Raw genomic sequence first — 19,483 nt, 5'->3', positions numbered from 1 at the left:
TTCTGAGGAAGTCTGCAAAAGGCACGTCAGGTGCTCTATGGCAATGGCAAAAAGCAGGGGGGACGATGGGCATCCCTGTCTAGTTTCACAAAAGAGTCTAAAAGGGGGAGACTGGATGCCATTAACCTTAAATGAAGTCCTAGGAGCAATATACAACAGGTAGACCCACTGTCAAAAGGTGGGAGCAAAACCAATTTTTTTGAGAATGGCCCACAAATATGGCCACTCAACACTATTGAGGGCGTTAATGGCGTCTAATGCCATAAAGGCATGATTTGTATGGTCCGAAACCAGCACTGGCATATTTAAATAGGCCTGCCTGATGTTGACAGCTGTTGACATGTTGGGCATAAAACCAGCCTAATCAGGGTGAATAATATGTATGATGACTTTATTCAGCCTGTTTGCAAGTACCTTGGAGAGTATTTTAACATCCATAGATAATAAAGAAATAGGCCTAAAAGGCTCAGTTTACAAAGGGTCTTTGTCTTTCTTAGGTATAACTACTATAGTGGCCTCACCCATAGAATGTGGGAGCCGACCCACAGAAAAATACTCATTAAATGTATTAAAGGATAAATTCACCTTTTAGAAAAAAATAATAAACGCATTTTTTTTGTAGGTAAAAATATGTATTTATTATTTTTGTTTGCTGGAGCCTGTAAACCAGCCTGTAATCAGCAGATCGCTGGTGTCATGCAGTTCTCCTGCAGATCTATCAGTATATCTGCTTGCTCATATGGGATGTTTGAGCAAGCAGATATACTGACAGAAAGAATGAATGAACTTCACAGCGCCATGCGTAGTAGTTCATTGAGGACTGCAAGCTGGCAACCGCTAAGGCTGTTGGGACTTGCAGTCTCTCATTCACGGAAGACTGTGAATGAGCGACTTGGTTGTGTGGGCAGAGCCCCACACGGCTTGTTTTTAAACATTTGCCAGCTAGCGAGGGGGGAGAAGATCCCCCACTAGCTGTCAAAGCAGGGATCCGGGGTGGGAACGGGGGCTGGTCTGATTGTAACATGTTACATGTTACACCCTGAATATGGGTGTAACATGTAACATATTACGAAAGGGGGACTTATCCTTTAAGATGGGCCGGGTGCAACACTTCACTGTATTTCTTAGCATTGACCCCCAGAGCTTTAGAATGAAGGAAATTGGCTACAGCAATTTCCAATTCATATTCCAAGTGGAGCATCAAGAGTTTTCTGATCTGCCCAAGACAGAGCAGGAGAATGAAGTCAGTTTAGCCGCAGTATAATCAGCCTTATTTTATTGATAAAAAGACTGAAAAATGGACACAATAGAACTCGCCTGGGTACAAATCTCTCCCTCGCAATTCTTCATAGCCAAAACATAAGTAGGTTTAGATTGGGGTTGGACAATTTGGGCCAATAACCTACCAGTTGCCTCCCCCTCAGCCCTTGTCAGCCTCTTTCAGAAAAACTGTTTATTCCTGGCCCTGTCTTCCAACAGCTCCTTTAACCTTCTCTGAAAAAACAGCCATTCAAGTCTATTATCCAGGGTAGAGTTCAAAATATAGTTGCCTTCCGCCGCAGAGGTCTCCACCTTGGCACTGACTTGTTGGATTAACAGACCTCGGAGGAAAGCCTTGAGGACATGCCATACCACCTATGGGGAAGTTGAACCCACGTTAAGAGAAAGAAAAATCTCAATAGAGGAAGGCAGGAGAACTTCTTTGGGGAACAAATCCAGCCAGAAAGGATTCCATCTCCATTGAATATTAGTCCAGGCACCCAGATATTAAAAAAACTAACAGAGGGAAATGGTCAGATATTCCTCTGGGTTTTATATTAACCCCTACAAGGGTTGGGGTGAACTCTCTAGAACACAAACCAAATCAATTTTGGACAAAGAGTTATGAGATTTAGAATACCATGTATAAGCACATTCATCAGGGTGAAACTCTCCCCGTATCCTTTAGCCCTAATTCCCTGCAGAGCCTCCCCAAAGAGGGAAGACCTTCAACAGAGAGAGATCTAGGAGCTGGAAACCTGTCCCGCCCCAAATCAATGACTAGAATTGGTACTAGGGGAGACACTTCCACAAAATAAACAAGCTGGTGAAGCACATCTGAATTGTGGGGTGGGGAGGTATATATACAGCAGCAAATCAAATCAAGATCATATAACTTGCACTGCAGGAAGACATAGTTGCCATTTTCGTCCATCATTTCCTTGATTTTCACCTGGTGATCCAGTCAGTAAATTTGTTGTTTTTCACCAGAAAGGCTGTTCTGCAGGTAGTAGCAGTTAGAGGGACATTACAAACCATTTAACACTGACAGGAGTGCTTACACCGGTCAGCTTTTATTTATTTATATAAAACCTTTATCCCAAAAGGAAAAATATTGTTGCTGTAACTGATTACAAAATATTAGCTAGAGTTTGGCTTAAATTTGTTGGTGCATTTTACTCTGGTAGTACATCTGGCAATACCATTCCCCCAGACTGAAAATGTGGCTGCCCAAAGGTGCCCCCTATTCTCCCTTATTCAGAGTGTAGGTGCCCTAATACTGGAGGTGTGTTACTGGCCAGATCATCAGGTAAAAACTGGGGGTGGGGGCCTAGAAAAAAAACGAATGGAGCCACCACATTTAATGAGTGGAAAGCTGCAAAATAGGAGGGACATTCAAGTCAAACCGGGACTTTTAATTTTACAGGTATATAAAGGGATACTAGCATGGTGGTACTACACGTAGTGGTAAGTGGCAAGTGTGTCCTATTACTGATACACATGTCACATGCCAGTCTAGAGACCGTTAATCAAGATGGCAGACAACAGTGTTAGTGCATACATGGAACAGCATATGGTTCTGAAGTTTCTTATTAACAAAGTCTTAAAACCCATGGATATCTACAGAAGACCTCAAACACAGCATGGTGATGAGATGCTCAGCCACAGTAAGACATTTGAATGGTGTAAATGTTTCAAAGATGGCCGTCCATCCATCAGTGACGATTCCAGCCATGCTGGTTCCCAACTCACAGCAGTCATTCCTTGTGAACATTCAGTGCATGGAACGTCTGATCCTGGATAATCGACTCTTAACCTGTTGTGAAATTGCACAAGAGACTAATCTTTCTGTGGGAGCAGTGAACACAATCATTCACGAATTTTCTAGGATAGTTCAGACGTACTGACAAAGCTTTCCAGGCATTAGTTAAAGGCTGGGATAAGTGAATAAATGTAGCAGGGGAGTATGTAGAAAATAAATGCAATTTCCACTCCTTGAAATTTGTTGTTTTTTTATATAAACTCAAAAATCCTGGTTTGACTTGAACACCCCTCATATTACACTTTTGGTTTTGGGTTTAATACCACTCTAAATCCCATACTCTCAATATTATTCTGTGATATCTAAACTAGACCTGACAATGGTTTCTATCTGGTAATGGATCTATTTCTTCTCCACTTGACCACTTGACTCTATTGTATAACCTTATTAAACATCTCGTTATCTCTAACGTTTCCTCTGATTTTTTTTTTTTTTTTCATTTAAGTAGTATGAACAACTGGAAAAAAAGAGCTGAACATTGTTATTTTCTGTACATCATCCCAGGGGTGGAATTTAAAGACAAACTCTCCTTTAAAATATTATAAAATTATAGAGCTGATTGTATCTTTCTCCTTTTTTAAATCTACATACGTCAAGGATTTATTTTTTACAATGATACCACTTTAAGGGTCTTTGTTGACATGTTTTGGGCTTGCAACAGTAGCTTGCAGTAAGCTTATCAACACAGACCTTACATCCTAGACTGATACACAGTATCTCACAGAAGTGAGTACACCCCTCATATTTTTGTAAATATTTTATTATATCTTTTCATGTGACAACACTGAAGAAATGACACTTTGCTACAATGTAAAGTAGTGAGTGTACAGCTTGTATAACAGTGTAAATTTGCTGTCCCCTCAAAATAACTCAACACACAGCCATTAATGTCTAAACCTCTGGCAACAAAAGTGAGTACACCCCAAGTAAAAATGTCCAAATTGGGTCCAAAGTGTCAATATTTTGTGTGGCCACCATTATTTTCCAGCACTGCCTTAACCCACTTGGGCATGGAGTTCACCAGAGCTTCACAGTTTGCCACTGGAGTCCTCTTCTACTCCTCCATGACGACATCACGGAGCTGGTGGATGTTAGAGACCTTGCGCTCCTCCACCTTTCACTTGAGGTTGCCCCACAGATGCTCAATAGGGTTTAGGTCTGGAGACATGCTTGGCCAGTCCATCACCTTTACCCTCAGCTTCTTTAGCAAGGCAGTGGTCGTCTTGGAGGTGTGTTTGGGGTCGTTATCATGTTGGAATACTGCCCTGCGGCCAGTCTCCGAAGTGAGGGGATCATGCTCCGCTTCAGTATGTCACAGTACATGTTGGCATTCATGGTTCCCTCAATGAACTGTAGCTCCCAAGTGCACTCATGCAGCCCCAGACCATGACACTCCCACCCCCATGCTTGACTGTAGGCACGACACACTTGTCTTTGTACTTCTCACCAAGTTGCTGCCACACACGCTTGACACCATCTTAAACAAATTAGTTTATCTTGGTCTCATCAGACCCTAGGACATGGTTCCAGTATTGCTTGTCTTTAGCAGACTGTTTGCAGGCATTGTTCTTGTGCATCATCTTGTGCATCATCTTTAGAAGAGGCTTCCTTCTGGGATGACAGTCATACAGACCAATTTGATGCAGTGTGCGGCATATGGTCTGAGCACTGACAGGCTAACCCCCCACCCCTTCAACCTCTGCAGCAATGCTGGCAGCACTCATATGTCTATTTCCCAAAGACAACCTCTGGATATGACGCTGAGCACGTGCACTCAACTGCTTTGGTCGACAATGGCGAGGACTGTTCTGAGTGGAACCTGTCCTGTTAAACCGCTGTATGGTCTTGGCCACCATACTGCAGCTCAGTTTCAGGGTCTTGACTATCTTCTTATACCCGAGGCCATCTTTATGTAGAGCAACAATAATTTTTTTCAGATCCTCAGAGAGTTCTTTGCCATGAGGTGCCATGTTGAACATCCAGTGACCAGTATGAGAGAGTGAGAGTAATAACACAAAATTTAACATACCTGCTCCCCATTCACACCTGAGATCTTGTAACACTAACGAGTCACATGACACTGGGGAGGGAAAATGGCCAATTTGGACATTGTCACTTAGGGGTGTACTCACTTTTGTTTCCAGCGCTTTAGACATTAATGGCTGTGTGTTGAGTTATTTTGAGGGGACAGCAAATTTATAGTTATACAAGCTGTACACTCACTTTTTACATTGTAGCAAAGTGTCATTTCTTCAGTGTTGTCACATGAAAAGAATAATAAAATATTTACAAAAATGTGAGAGGTGTACTCACTTCTGTGAGATACTGTATTCTCTAACTAATCCATTTCCTTATAATGTCTCAAATCTCGATTCCTTGTGTGTCCCCTGTATAATGTCCCCCTAATACTGTATATTAAGTATACTTAGTTTTATGTTAAAATTTAAACACATAAATGTCCCTTATATTTATCATTGCGTGTGTACTTTTTTTTAGTTATTAGACAATGAGATCCTAAAAAAAAACTGATACATCGCTTTCATGTCTTTGCCACCTGCACTTTGTGACATTATCAAACCCACAAAACCATTATCAAGTCTCACGCAGAAGTGATCTTTGTTGCATACCTGTAAATTATCTGTGCACATTGTATATCTAAACTAAAGGTCACAGCTTAATAACACAGTTTGCATGAACACATGTACTAATTAGAGAATCTTCTACCCTTTCATTGTTCGCTCTGATCATTTCAGCAACCTCCTCCTTAGTCACACTCGCAATTGCAAATTTGGATTTGAATACAGGTTTCTGTGCCTGATAATTAACACAAATCTGTAAACATTTTGGGATTGATTTGGGCAATATCCTAAATAGAAGTGGTAGGGGAAGAAAACGGCATTTAATGATGGACAGACTATAGTGGATGGACAATAAAAGGGACATAGTGAACAGAGACAGCACAAGCATAGCACAGCATTAGCATGCAGAAAGGAGGATTGCAAAAGTTAATATCAACTATATATGTAGCATACAGAACAACTAGTAATCATATTTTCCATAAATTCACAAGTAGTAGAGTTATTGCACAGTTTACTAACCTAATTTTGCAACCAATACAGTGTATTCATTCATTAATATTATTGCTTTATATAAATCATCAAAGCATTTAGGTTTAAAATGCTGCATACATACAGAACATACTAATGCTTATGCATGTACACTGCATTGATTGTGTGCAGACAAGCAAATCACATCCTCAAAATATTATATATATTTCTAATTTTTTTCAAAATAATTTACTATGTTGCTGCAATGCTCATGGATACACATGCCTAGCCACAGCGTATGTGATGTGTTGATAACAAAACTATGATCTGAGTTTAAATGAAAGGTGATCAGTAACCCTTTAAAGGATTATTGAATTCACTTTGGTGGTTCAAGTCACATCCTCAAAATCACATCCTCAAAATATAATATATAATATATAAAAATATAATATATAAAATATAATATATATTTATAATTTTTTTCAAAATAATTTACTATGTCGCTGCAATGCTCATGGATATATATGCCTGTCCACAGCGTATGTGATGTGTTGAAAACAAAACTATGATTTGAGTTTAAATGAAAGGTGATCACTAACCCTTTAAAGCAGTGATTCTAAACCTCCTAATGCCGCGACCCTTTAATACAGTTCCTCATGTTGTGATGACCCCCAACCATAAAATTATTAACCCAGTAATTATAATTCATGAAGTGTTGTTTTACCTCCAATACTGCTGCTTTCAACATAGTAGCTGCTTTTAACAGAGTAGCTGCTTTCAACACAGCAGCTGTTTCCTACACAGTAGCTGCTCTTTACACATCGGAAATATGTGTTTTCCGATGGTCTTAGGCGACCCCTGTGAAAGGGTCGTTTGACCCCCAAAGGGGTCACGACCCACAGGTTGAGAACCACTGCTTTAAAGGATTATTGAATTTGCTTTGGTGGTTCAAAATCTGAACTGAAAACCCGGGTACAGTCACACGAAAGAAGCTGCAACCCCCAAGGCAAGTTTTGGCAGCATACATTTAGGCATATCCTAGCACCCCAAAATCTTTCAACACAGGAACTCTAGGTCCCAAGTTATGCATGCAGAACACAAGGGTGTGAGCTCCAGCATCCACATGTTTTGAATCACAGACACAGGGAGGATACCATCCAGGCCCAAACAAACTGCACACACAGTCCAGCTCCTGTATCTTTACCTTGACCCATTGCTAAGTACATATCGAACATTGCTTAGCCCAGCAAGGGAATGTCTAGTTGGGTACAGTAGCAAAAAGGAAACTTTGCTAAAAAATGTAACTGCATTGCTGGAATAGTCTCCTCCAGGGCAAATCAACTTAGACTAAATCTCTCCCAGGTGGGGGGGGGAGCATTCTTCTCCCAACCAGGTTTTCTTCACATTGGAGCACTTTAAGGAGTAACCCTTCTCCAACCATGCCACTTACTTAGCTTTTGCCAATCTATTTTCCCCCAACTAACATTCATCCCTCTTCCACTCACTCCATGGGCCACACTCTCCTCCCCAGGCTCCACCCACCTGTCAAACTGACAGCTTAGTCCTGCACAATGCTGATCATGGCTGGGCACAGGAAGAAGAGGCTCCTGTTTCAACAGTGCCTCCAAGAGCACAGTGTGCATATTACTATTATGGAACTGAAGAAAGACACCTTCTAAGAATCCTCTTTTTCAGTTGTAAATTGTATTGGTATTTATAGTATCTGCATCTAATATCCTTTCCCAAAATAGCCCAAGAAAGAAAAATATACTGCAGAGATTGTTGATGTCTGTTTTTTTGTTGTCATTACGTGAACACTTTACCTGTTACACAATCTTTTTAAAGTAAACCTGACCTGAGAAAAATGAAGGCAACCTTTATTATCCTTCTTCTCAGAAACAATTATCGTCCATGATACTTTTTTATCTGCACTATGCCAATTAGCTACAGTGCAGATCATTGTATTCTGACAGCAGAGTCCCCACTGTCAAAATACAATGTCCTTATGCGGGGATTTCTACATCTACCTCGCTGGCTGAACAAAAGAAAAAACTATGCATGTGTCCCAGCCTAAGTATTCCTTAACCTCCCTAGCGGTCTGATTATGTCAGTATTTCTGTGCTCAAAGCGGTACATTGTTTTCAATGGAAATATGTTGTTTTTTATTGTAGGCCTGTAATTCTTAGGAATAACTTACTGAAATCTGTCCGAACAAGAGTCTAGTAAACATCCCGGGTATGATAAAATTTGAAACACGAAATCATAAATTATAATATAATAAATAATCATAAAAAATAATAATAAATTGAATTCAATAATGTAATCAAACCAAAAACACTGAAATTTGAAATATAGCGCCAAGTTCGCACATCACTGAGCTTAGTCGCAAAATTGTTTTCAGTGTCTGATGACGAATTTCCCCACAAATCATTATCACTCAATTCTGCAAGTGGTTCTAATTTACTATTGCTGTTCTCTAGCTGGTCTAAAACCACTTTTGACCTAAAGGGACGCTTTTTGGATGCCATGGATGTTTCTCAGTTTCCAGGCAGAAAGAATGGTAAAAATGCAGGCAGGGCACAGGACAAAGCACTAGGGACAAAATGTATGTGAAATGGTCAGGTTTTAGTGTATTGAGTGAATGTCAAATTCTTTAATTTTTTAATTTCCGAAATCATGGAGGGGTCTGAATTTCACATTGTAGGTGCATTCCCACTCTGAGACAAATAAAATAAAGACAAGACAAATAAATTCTTTAAAAATCATACAATGTGATTTCCTGAATTTGTTTTTAAATTCTGTCTCTGAGTGGGAATGCACCTACAATGTGAATTTCAGACCCCTCCATGATTTCTAAGTGGGAGAACTTGCAAAATCGCAGGGTGTTCAAATACTTCTGTTCCTCACTGTAGGTGGGAGTGGATGGTGAGACACAGTTGTCATAGCCCATGCACATTATTATTATTATTATTATTATACAGTATTTATAAAGCGCCAATAGTTCGCTCAGCGCTGTACATTACAAAGGGGGACAGAACATGTGACAGAACAATACCAATACAATGCAAAACATGAGGGGATCGAGGGCCCTGCTCTTTCGAGCTTACAATCTAGGAGGGAGGGGATAGTGGTACAGGAGGAGATAGCTGTGGGGGATGGAGTGGTAGGAAGAGTGGAGGAGGTCGGCAAGTTAGCAGGGGGTGGGGTAGGCTTCCCTGAAGAGATGGGTTTTCAGGGTGCGCCTAAAGGAGAGGAGAGTAGGTGATAATCTGATGGGTTGGGGCAGGGAGTTCCATAGGATGGGTGACACCCTAGAGAAGTCCTGGAGGAGGGCATGGGAGGAGGAGACCAGGGAACTAGAGAGAAGGAGGTCTTGTGAGGAGCGGAGTGTGCGTGCTGGGCGGTACTTGGATATTAGGTCAGTGATGTAGTTCGGGGCAGTATGGTGGACAGCTTTGTACGTCAGCGTTAGGATTTTGAATTTGATCCGTTGCGCAATCGGAAGCCAGTGGAGGGATTGGCAGAGGGGGGTGGCGGAGACAGAGCGGTTGGAAAGGTGAATGAGTCTGGCAGCCGTATTCAGGATCGACTGAAGCGGGGATAGCCAGCGGCGAGGCAGGCCAGTGAGGAGGGAGTTGCAGTAATCGAGTCGTGATATGATGAGGGAGTGGATGAGCTGTTTAGTGGTTTCTGGGGTTAGGAACGTGCGGATTTTGGCGATGTTGCGGAGGTGGAGTCTGCACGAGTTTGTTAAAGATTGGACTTGGGGTTGAAAGGATAGGTTGGAGTCCAGAATGACACCAAGTACTCTGGGTTTGATGGTAGCGTTGTTGGATGTGACGGAGAAATCAATGGGGGGTGGTGTCCGGGCTGGGGGGAAGACAAGAAACTCGGTTTTGGAGAGGTTCAATTTAAGGAAGTGGAGCGACATCCAGTCTGATATGTCGCTCAGTAGGTGTGTGATTCGGGCTGAGACCAAGGGGGTGAGGTGGGGGGTTGAGAGATAGATTTGTGTGTCGTCGGCATAGAGGTGGTAGTTGAAGCCGTGAGAGTGTATGAGTTGGCCAAGGGAGGAGGTATAGATGGAGAAGAGAAGGGGCCCGAGGACAGAGCCTTGAGGGACCCCAACAGAGAGGGGGAGTGAGGGGGAGGTGGTAGCATTATAGGTAACGCTGAAGGAGCGTTGTGACAGGTAGGATGAGAGCCAGGAGAGAGCAGAATCTCTGAGGCCGAGGGAGTGTAGTTTTTTGAGGAGGAGGGGGTGGTCGACTGTGTCGAAGGCCGCGGAGAGGTCAAGGAGTAGGAGCACTGAATAGTGGCCATTAGCTTTGGCGGTTAGCAGGTCGTTGGAGAGTTTGAGTAAGGCAGTTTCGGTGGAGTGTAGGGGACGGAAGCCGGACAGTAGGGGATCGAGGAGGTTGTTGTCGTTGAGGTGAGAGCATAGGCGGGTGTAGACTACGCGCTCGAGGAGTTTAGATGTAAATGGGAGCAGGGATATGGGTCTGAGGTTGTTCGGGTCATTGGGGTCCAGGGAGGGCTTTTTAAGTATGGGGGTGATGTGTGCATGTTTCAGAGGGGAGGGGAAAGTGCCTGAGGAGAGGGAGAGATTGAAGATGTGGGTGAGGGAGCGTAGGATGGAGGAGGAGGAAGGTCGTAGGAGTTGTGAGGGGATAGGGTCGAGGGGGCAGGTGGTGAGGCGGGCATCAGAGAGGCTCTTGGAGACTTCCTCGATGGTAGTAAGGTCAAAGGTGCGGAGTGTGGGGAGAGCTTCAGTATGAGGAATGAAGGGTGGGGTGGAAGAGGAGGTCAGAGCAGTGGTGGGGCCGTGGGAGAGGGGTGATGAGGGGGTAGGTGAGTGAGGGTGAAGGGGGTTGGAGAGAGTTTGAGCAGCGACGAAGTCCCTGCGGGTTATGTCGAGGGGGAGGGGGGATAAGGGGGTAGCTGTGTGAGAGGGGACGGGTTGAGAGGGTGTGTGAGTTGCGGCAATGTCCTTGCGAATTGTGTCAATCTTGTTTTTGAAGTGATTGGCAATCTCAAGGGCAGTGAGTGAGGTGCTGGGTGGAGGTGGGGGTGGAGAGAGTAGAGAGTTGAAGGCAGAGAAGAGTCGGCGAGGATTGGAGGAGAGGGCCTTGATGAGGGTCAAGAAGTAGGCCTGTTTGGCAGCATGGAGGGAGGAGGTGTAGGTGAGGAAGGCAGATTTGTAGCCGGTGAAGGCCTGTTGGGATTTGGTTTTGTGCCATAGTCGCTCCAGGGCACGACTTTGTCATTTGAGGGTTTTGGTGTGATCAGTCTGCCAGGGCTGGAGCGGTCGGGGTCTGATGTTGCGTGTTGTTAAAGGCGCTAGTGAGTCAAGGGCTGTTGAGAGCGCATTGTTGTAGGCGGTCATAGCCAAGTCGGGGCAGGACAGGCGGAGGATGCGGTCGTGGAGTTGATCAGCTGCAGAGTGGAGGGAGGCAGGGTTAAGGTTGCGGAGGTTACGGCTGGTAGTAGTGTGACATTTGGAGGGGTGGGTGTTGGAGGACGAGGAGATAGAGAAGGTAATAAGGTTGTGGTCAGAGAGAGGGAAGGGGGTGTTAGTGAGGTTGTGGGGAGCGCAGCGATTGGAGAAGACGAGATCAAGGATATTACCGTCAGAGTGGGTGGTGGATTGTATGCACTGTGCAAGTGCAAAGGAGGAGGTTAAGTGGAGGAGACGGGATGTGTCTGGGTTGTCGAGGTTTACAGGGATGTTGAAATCCCCAAGGATGATGGTGGGTAGCTCAGAGGAGAGGAAGAAGGGTAGCCAGGAGGAGAAGTCATCCAGGAAGCGGGGTATGGATCCAGGAGGCCGGTATATCACAGCAATCTTCACGGGGGTTGGGGAGAATAGTAGGACGCAGTGGGCCTCGAAGGAGGAGAAGGATAGGGAGGGGGGGTTTGGGAGGACTCGGAAGGTGCTCTGCGGTGACAGGAGCAGACCAACCCCACCACCTTTACGACCGTTAGGCCTGGGTGAGTGGGTCCAGGTGAGACCTCCATAGGAGAGTGCAGCAGGGGAGGTAGAGTCAGTGGGCTGGATCCAGGTTTCCGTGATTGCTAGGAGGTTGAGGGAGCGGGAAACAAAGAGGTCGTGGATGGCGGTAAGCTTGTTGCACACCGAACGGGCGTTCAGGAGTGCACATGAAAACGGGGGGAGATTTTAGGGAGCAGGGGGACAGATACTAAGTTGTGGGGGTTGCAGTAGGATGTGGAGGCGGGAGGGTGTTGTGCGGGTGAGGGAGGTGGTGGAGGGCCAGGATTCGGGGAGATGTCCCCCGCGGCTAGGAGGAGGAGAAGGGTGAGAAAGGTGGCATGGGAGCGGGATGTGCAGGAGCGTGTGAAACTACTAGTGGAGGTGTTGGGGTCAGTGGGAGAGTGGAGTAATAGGAGGAGGTGGTGGGTGCTGTAGAGGGGTGAAGGAAGCAGTGAGGACACAATATACAATTGTTTGGGAGGAGCAGAGGGATATAGTGAATGGATTTTGGGAACGGAGGAGAGGAAAATGAGAAGGAGGAGTGGAAGAGGCATTTTGGGGAGGTGAAGAGAGCAATAGTAGGGAGATGATAGCAGTGAGGGGGAGATGTACAAGTTTTGGGGTGGAGCAGAGGGGTAAAGAAATGAGATTTGGGAACAGAGGATAGTAATATGATGAGAAGAGGGGGCGTATTATATAAAGGTACACGGAGTGGGACTCAGGTATGTAAGAGATGTTTCCCAGGGTGTTTGCTTGCAGTCTGTCCAGCGTGCAGTAGAGCTTCTTGCTGTTGTTGTGTCTTCCTGCTGCTTAAGTTCTCCTGCTTTAGTTCAACTGCTGTGTTTAACTGCTTCGCACTCCTTCTAAACCGCACTCAATCTGAAGCAGCACCCCCATCAGAGACTGTGCCCCCCATTAGAGATCTCCCCCATGAGCTGATCTAAATTTATAGGGAGATGCTCAAATGAGCATTCTACTCCACCCCAATTAGACATCTCCATGTAGTGAAGACTCACATTCGCGCATGTGTTTGTTTTGGGTGTTTTGGAGCATTTTCACTTGTCACACATAGAGCAGTCCATTCACATGAACGGTCTGCTCTACATGCAACAATCACCCTAGAAATGCATCAGACCATTTTTTTTGGAGCAGAGCATGGTGCGTTACTGAAGTTTTTGGTGTGATTGCAGCATTTGGGGTGCCTTTAATACGTACTTGTTTCTTAGATACACAGAATATAACTGGATACTAAGATTTATAGGTAAAGTTGATCCAGGGAATATCCGATTGCCTATCGGGGGATCAGGAAGGAATTTTTTTTCCCAACAGGAGCAAATTGGATCGTGCTTTGCTGGGGATTTTTTTGCCTTCCTCTGGATCAACTGTGGGCATAGGATTATATTTTTTTTTCTACGGTTGAACTGGATGGACTTTTGTCTTTTTTTCAGCCAGACTAACTATGTAATCACAACACAAACATGATGCACATTTATAGCATGTTTCTGAAACGCATGGCAAAAGTGTGCATTTTCTGTGCAGTTTGCCATGTGTTCGGACTCACACAGATGTGAACGGAGCCTCTTTGTTCTGTGTAAACACACCAATTTCAGTTTCAGGCCCCATTCACACTGAGAGTAGAGGGAGAGCATGGTTTTTGGCTCGTTTTTCCAGTGACACACATAAGGCAGCCGGTTGACTTCAATGGGCTGTGCTACACAGGGCAAAGTAGCTCATGGGACATTTTGGTGTGATGTGTGTTGCACATTTTTTACTGTGCGTTTTGCTGCATTTGTCACCCATTTTTTCATGTGGCAAAATGTGTGCTTGTTTCTGTCTTTGGTGTGCCATTAACAATTAATGACACTGAAAGCGCAAATAGTTAAAGTGTTACTAAACCCACAACAGTAAAATCAGTCTGTATATGCAGTAAAGCATGCTTGTTATACTCACTGTGGAGCCTAAGGGGTTAATCCTCTGCATTGTGTAAAAAGGCTGTTTGATCCTGACTTCCCTGCCCCTCCTCTTGTTGAAATGACCACCTGATACAGACTGAACCCGTGGTCACAAGCACATGCTCGGTTTGGTGTGCATTGCTAGAGAGTTTTTTTTTCTTCTTGGGAGAGTGCATGTGATTAGCACAAGGCCAATCAGCACTGGTCAGACAGAGGTCGGGGGATTTCCATCTTCTTAGAGCAGAAAGAAAACTCTTTCTACAAGCTTTAGCTAGTGGTGGGCTGGACACAGATAGAAGCCACAAGACTGCTCTAACTGCTGATGAGAAAAGGTATTTAGCAGATTATATTTACTAAAATAATTGCATTTCCATGTTCTGTGAACTGTGGGAGAGCAGATATAGGTCCTGGGTTTAGTAACACTTTATTTTTAGGTGTTTAAATGTGGCCATACAATATAGAATCTGATAGTACAATCTCCTTTAGATTTACCAAAACTATATAATAGGAGGACACATCATCTATCCAATCACTCTATATCCAATCACGCAGACCCTTGCATTACATCAGGGGTGTCCCATGGGCTGCATGCAGCCTGAGCCTGTTTGAAGGGACGTTGAGCTAGCCAGGCAAAGGCACATGGGGAGAGATCCTGAGGATGCTGTGAAAAAATAGTTGAAGGGTGAAGGGTGGGTGCTAATGAGGTCAGTGCAGGATATGTGTACTATGAGATCAGCTGGTAATCTGCTTCTGGAGTTTTACTGGCTCCTCTGTCCTCTGTCTACATTCCAGGAATTGAAAAAGCTTTTTAAGAAATTTACCAAGGGCTAAGGTAAGGCCTTACTCTCCAGATCAAAGAGAGCTTGAATATTTTTGCAGCTGAGGTAAATTAATGGTATACTGGTGCATAGGGGAGCTGGATTTGATAGAAAAAAAGGTGAATTTAGCCTTTAATACCACTTGTGTCCTCTGTCTTTAGACTAAATGAGCAGCTAACCCATACAGTCCAGGGGCCCCCATATTTTTATTTTTCTGGAGTTGGGATTTAATCCTTTATAATGAAAGACAGAGAAGACACTTGGGTCAGACAGGTACTGTACATAAATGGGTGGTTTTATGTATATAAGTGAATGTTTAATGTATGTGTGTGTATATATGTATGTGCGAAATGCCTCATAGGGGTACTTCTGTGCACTAGGGTGTATATACTCCCTATCTTTGCACTCTGTTGTTTATACGCTCTTGACTCCTGCACATTGTATATTACATACACCTAACCTCTGCACTCTGTGCGTTATTTATTCCTGACTCCTACACTCTTACACTATTTTGCAACTCTCCCAACCCTTGCACTTTTATCCATTTATCCAATCCCATGCTCTGGGACACAGGGATATACTTTCACCTCTAGTTTGAGCATTACCCAAAGCAATATAATATGTAAGAGTCCATTGTTTTACTGACTTGACACCTTTCACTGCCCTACTAACACTGTCCACATGTTGTCCACTAACTCACTTACACTATCCACTTTTAAAGTGGTAGTAAACTCTTCTTTAATAATTTTACCTACAAGTAAGATTATAATAAAGCTTACCTGTAGGTAAAATTAATATCTCCTAAACGTGAACCGTTTAGGAGATATTAGCCCTTTTCGGAACATGCGCTCTGGAGGAAAGGCATACCCGTGCCATTCCTTCAGAGCAGTGTGCCGTGGCCCTGGACTCCCACGCGCATGTGCAGGTTTCTTATGACTTAGGTGCAGTAGGTGCACATCTTTCCTGTAGGGTTAGAGATGGCAATGACAACAGGCTTTAACTCTTCTCTGCTCTCTGTAAAGTGTAATGGTTTTGGTTGGATTTGGACTGATAGTAATTTGACAGTTATAGAAATGATAAAATTAGGAGGTTTACCCTGTGAGTTGGAAAGACGGGAAAAGTTTGATTCTATGATACAAATGTATGTGTTGAAATGGTTACATTTGTGAGTTTACACATTTACATGCAAGGTATAGCAATCAAGCACTAGCAATTTCTTGAATACTAATATATGTAAATCATGTTCACATCTGTTATTTTCCTTCACAGGCTCAGCTTTCCCAGGCTTTAAGTGGAGTTTCTGATAAAGCAAAAGAAGCCAAAGAATTCTTGGTTCAATTAAAGAACATTCTACAACAAGTCCAGGTATAGTTATCCAAAATGTTATCAATCTGATTTTTGGTACATCCACTTCTTCTGAAACCTGGATGTAAATCTGGGACTGCAATTCTTGGTCAGAAAATAAAATCAATTGTTAAAGAGTAACTAAAACCAAAAGTTTTTTGTTTCTTTGTTAAACTGTTTTTTTTTACTGCTGTCTGTATCCCCACTAAGAAAATGTACCTTCTCTGAGAAAAGTGATGAGACACTTACCGTACCAACAGTGACACCTGTTCCAGAGAAAGTTATCTAAAAGGGGATTTCCATCACTTTGGAAGGATTTTTTCTCACTTACTGTTTTCTGAACTGTTCAAAACAGGAGGCGAAGAGAAATCTCCCTAATGGGATGCAGACAGCAAATTAAAAAAACACTACTCTATCAAATTAACGTTTTGTTCTTAAATATACTTGATGTGATATGATGTGCACACAAAAAGCAAAAAAAAAAACTTAATAAATGCTATTTTATTTCTACAGAGAAGACATCTGTCATAGTGAGTATTTCCTCCATAGCAAAATAATGGAAAATTGCTAACCCTAATTTTCCTTTCCTGGCTGGTCCTCATGTCAGTACAGCTGGGTTTACTCTTCCTCCAACCCCTCAGGACCACCTTCATTATCAGAAATAAAAGAGAGATCCTTCCCTTCTTTCCTGTTCTCTCCTGTTTGTAGCAACGACAGGTAACTAGGGAGGGAAGAAAAAGTTGTGCTGATTTGAGGACCAGCCAGGAAAGGAAAATTATAGTAAGTATTGGTAACAATTTTCTGTTTTCCTGTCCAGCCTTATGTCAGCACACCTGGGATATACTATAGCTAATCTAGAGTGGGACTAGAGTCTGAAAAGGTGCTGACATAACTGCCGCTCCAAATTTAGCCAACCTAACGGCCCTTATGTCCAATTTATAGTGTTTGGCATAGGTCTCACAAGAACTCCAGCTGGCTGTCCTGCATATTTCTTCTACTAACACACTAGTGAGAACCGCCATGAGGCTGCCACCCCTCTTGATGAGTGAGCTCTTACCATCTGTGGAGGAGCAAGGCCCTGTTGTCTATATGCCAGGCTGATTGTCTCATTGATCCAGGTGGCTATGATTCTTGCTGCAGCTGCTTCTCCCTTCCTAGGTCCCGCTGATAAAATGAATAAGTTATCAGATTTACAAATCCGTTGGGAGCAAAGGAAATAGGTTGTAGACAAGGCGACCATATCCAGTGGTCTAAGTCTAGGTCAAATGTCTGGTGGCTGCATGAAACTTGGCAAGATAGACTCCCAGTTTACATGGAATTTTGAGACTACCTTGGAGGTTAAGGCTGGTGAAGGTTGCAAAATAACCTTATCTTGTCTCTGCAAGATAGGACTGCTAGCTCCGGCACTCTTCTCAACAGTGTAATGGCCGTGAGAAAGGTTAGCTTGATAGTTAGAAACCACATGAATCTGTTGGAACAAATGGGGGCTGGAGCAGAGCCCTTAGCACTATGCCTAAGTCCCAGGCTGGGAAGAAGTTCTTTCTAGGAGGTTGTATTCTTATTTTTGCTCTAAGAAATTGTTTTACCAAGGGCTCATCTGCCCATTTGTGACCTATAAATGATTATATTACTGATATCTGTACCTTAATTGTGTTGTAGGCTAATCCCTTATCCAGTGCTGACTGTAAAAAATCTAGCACATTTGGGACCTCTGGAGTTGGTGGGGGGAATTTCTGTTGAGCAGCGAAGGATATGAATTTCTGCTAGAACCTGGAGTACGTAGTGTTTATAGATGGTCTTTTTGCCTTCAACAATGTAGACACTACCTCTTTCGAAAGACCCTGCGACCGCAGTCTGGCTGATTCAGAAGCCATTCCGCAAGTTGCAATCTCCCCAGATTGGGATGACTCCATTGACTTTGCTTCAGTAAATCTCTCCTCAGGGGCAGAGATACTGGCAGGGCTTACACCATCTGTAGGATCAGTGGGGAAACATGGTCTTTATGGCCAGAAATTCAGAATCAGAATTGCATGGACCCCTTTCTTCGCAATCTTTAACAAGGTCCTCATGATCAGTGGGGCAGGAGGGAAGAGGTATACTAAGGGGACACTCCACGGGATCGAAAATGCATCCTATGCTATTGCTTTGGCATCCCTGTATTTTGTGACAAATTTCAGAACTTGTGCAATCTCTGGGGTTGCCATCAGCTCTACGGATGGCATCCCCCAGTTGGAAAAGGTTAGCTTCAGGTATTGTCTGTTACTTACCCATTTGCTGTTGGTGGGGAATATCCAACTTAGCTGATCTGCAATGCGATTCTCTTTGCCTAGAATATAGGCCACTGTGAAGGCCTCCACGTGCATCTTGGCCCAGGAAAAAATCTGGGTTATTAGCTGTAATAATGGCAGGCTCTTGGTTCCTCGGAGTGTCAGATTGGAGTGTCTGGCTTCTTTTGTATGCCATCTTCCCTACACTTACCTGCTGAGGCAGTGAGCCCCCCAGCCCTGGAGACTGGTGTCTGAGGTGGTCAAAATCCAGTCTTCTGTACTGAGGGAAATGCCCCGTGACAAAGTAGCTCGTAACATCTACCATGCTAAGTTTTGGTGGATCCGCACTGGTAAACGAATTTTCTGGGCCAGCGATACACCTTTTCCACTGGCTTAGAAATGACATTTGGAAAGTCCTTGTGTGAAATATTGCCCAGGGCACTGCAGGTGTTGCTGCCGTGAACATCCCCAGGACCGCCATGCAGTCTCTTGCTGAAAGTGCAGCCAAACTCATCACGCTGTTGACACAAGCTATTAATTCGGCTACTTTGCGGTTGGGCAGGAAGATTTGGCCTTCGTGTGTCAAATATTAGGCCCAGGTATTCCATCTTCTAGGTTGGAATCAGCTGGCTCTTCTGATTGTTTATAAGCTATCCAAAGTCAGAAAGGCTTCTCAACACCAGTTCGCGCTGATGCGCCAGTTCTTCGCTTTATCGGGCTACTACTAGGATATCGTCCAAATAGTGGAAGATCCTTATCTTCTTTAACCGCAATGGTGGCTAGTAGAATTTTGGAGAAGATTCGGGGAGCTGTACTAATCACGAAGGGCAAGCATCTGAATTGATAACGGTATTCTCCTAATGTGAACCTTAGATATTTTTGGTAGTGCCTGTTGATTGGAACATTTAGATATGCATCCGCCAAATTAAGTTATATCAGCCAGTCTTCTGGTCTGGTTGTATTACTGATATAAATGTATAT

The 19,483-nt window shown here is 43.7% G+C and overlaps 1 protein-coding gene and 1 long non-coding RNA gene across 4 annotated transcripts in view; one reads left to right on the top strand and one right to left on the bottom strand.

Annotated features, from left to right (window-relative positions):
- The window catches only part of TRIM67 (tripartite motif containing 67), a 124,038-nt gene that overhangs the window by 28,508 nt on the left and 76,047 nt on the right, over positions 1-19,483 (top strand). For all 3 annotated transcript variants that reach the window (XM_089669721.1, XM_089669720.1, XM_089669719.1), the window contains exon 2: positions 16,161-16,256. In XM_089669721.1, the coding sequence (XP_089525847.1) occupies positions 16,161-16,256 (96 nt within the window). The remainder of the gene's footprint in view (positions 1-16,160; positions 16,257-19,483) is intronic.
- LOC149468654 (uncharacterized) overlaps positions 1-19,483 on the bottom strand; it is a 37,375-nt gene that overhangs the window by 3,744 nt on the left and 14,148 nt on the right. The gene's annotated exons all lie outside the window — the stretch shown is intronic.

This window comes from Staurois parvus, unplaced genomic scaffold (assembly GCF_062004578.1).
Source record: "Staurois parvus isolate SC_StPar_1 unplaced genomic scaffold, SC_StPar_1.0 ptg000081l, whole genome shotgun sequence".
Taxonomy (NCBI): domain Eukaryota; kingdom Metazoa; phylum Chordata; class Amphibia; order Anura; family Ranidae; genus Staurois; species Staurois parvus.
Note: the sequence above shows the minus strand (reverse complement) of the source record. Positions and strands in the feature narration are given on the sequence as shown.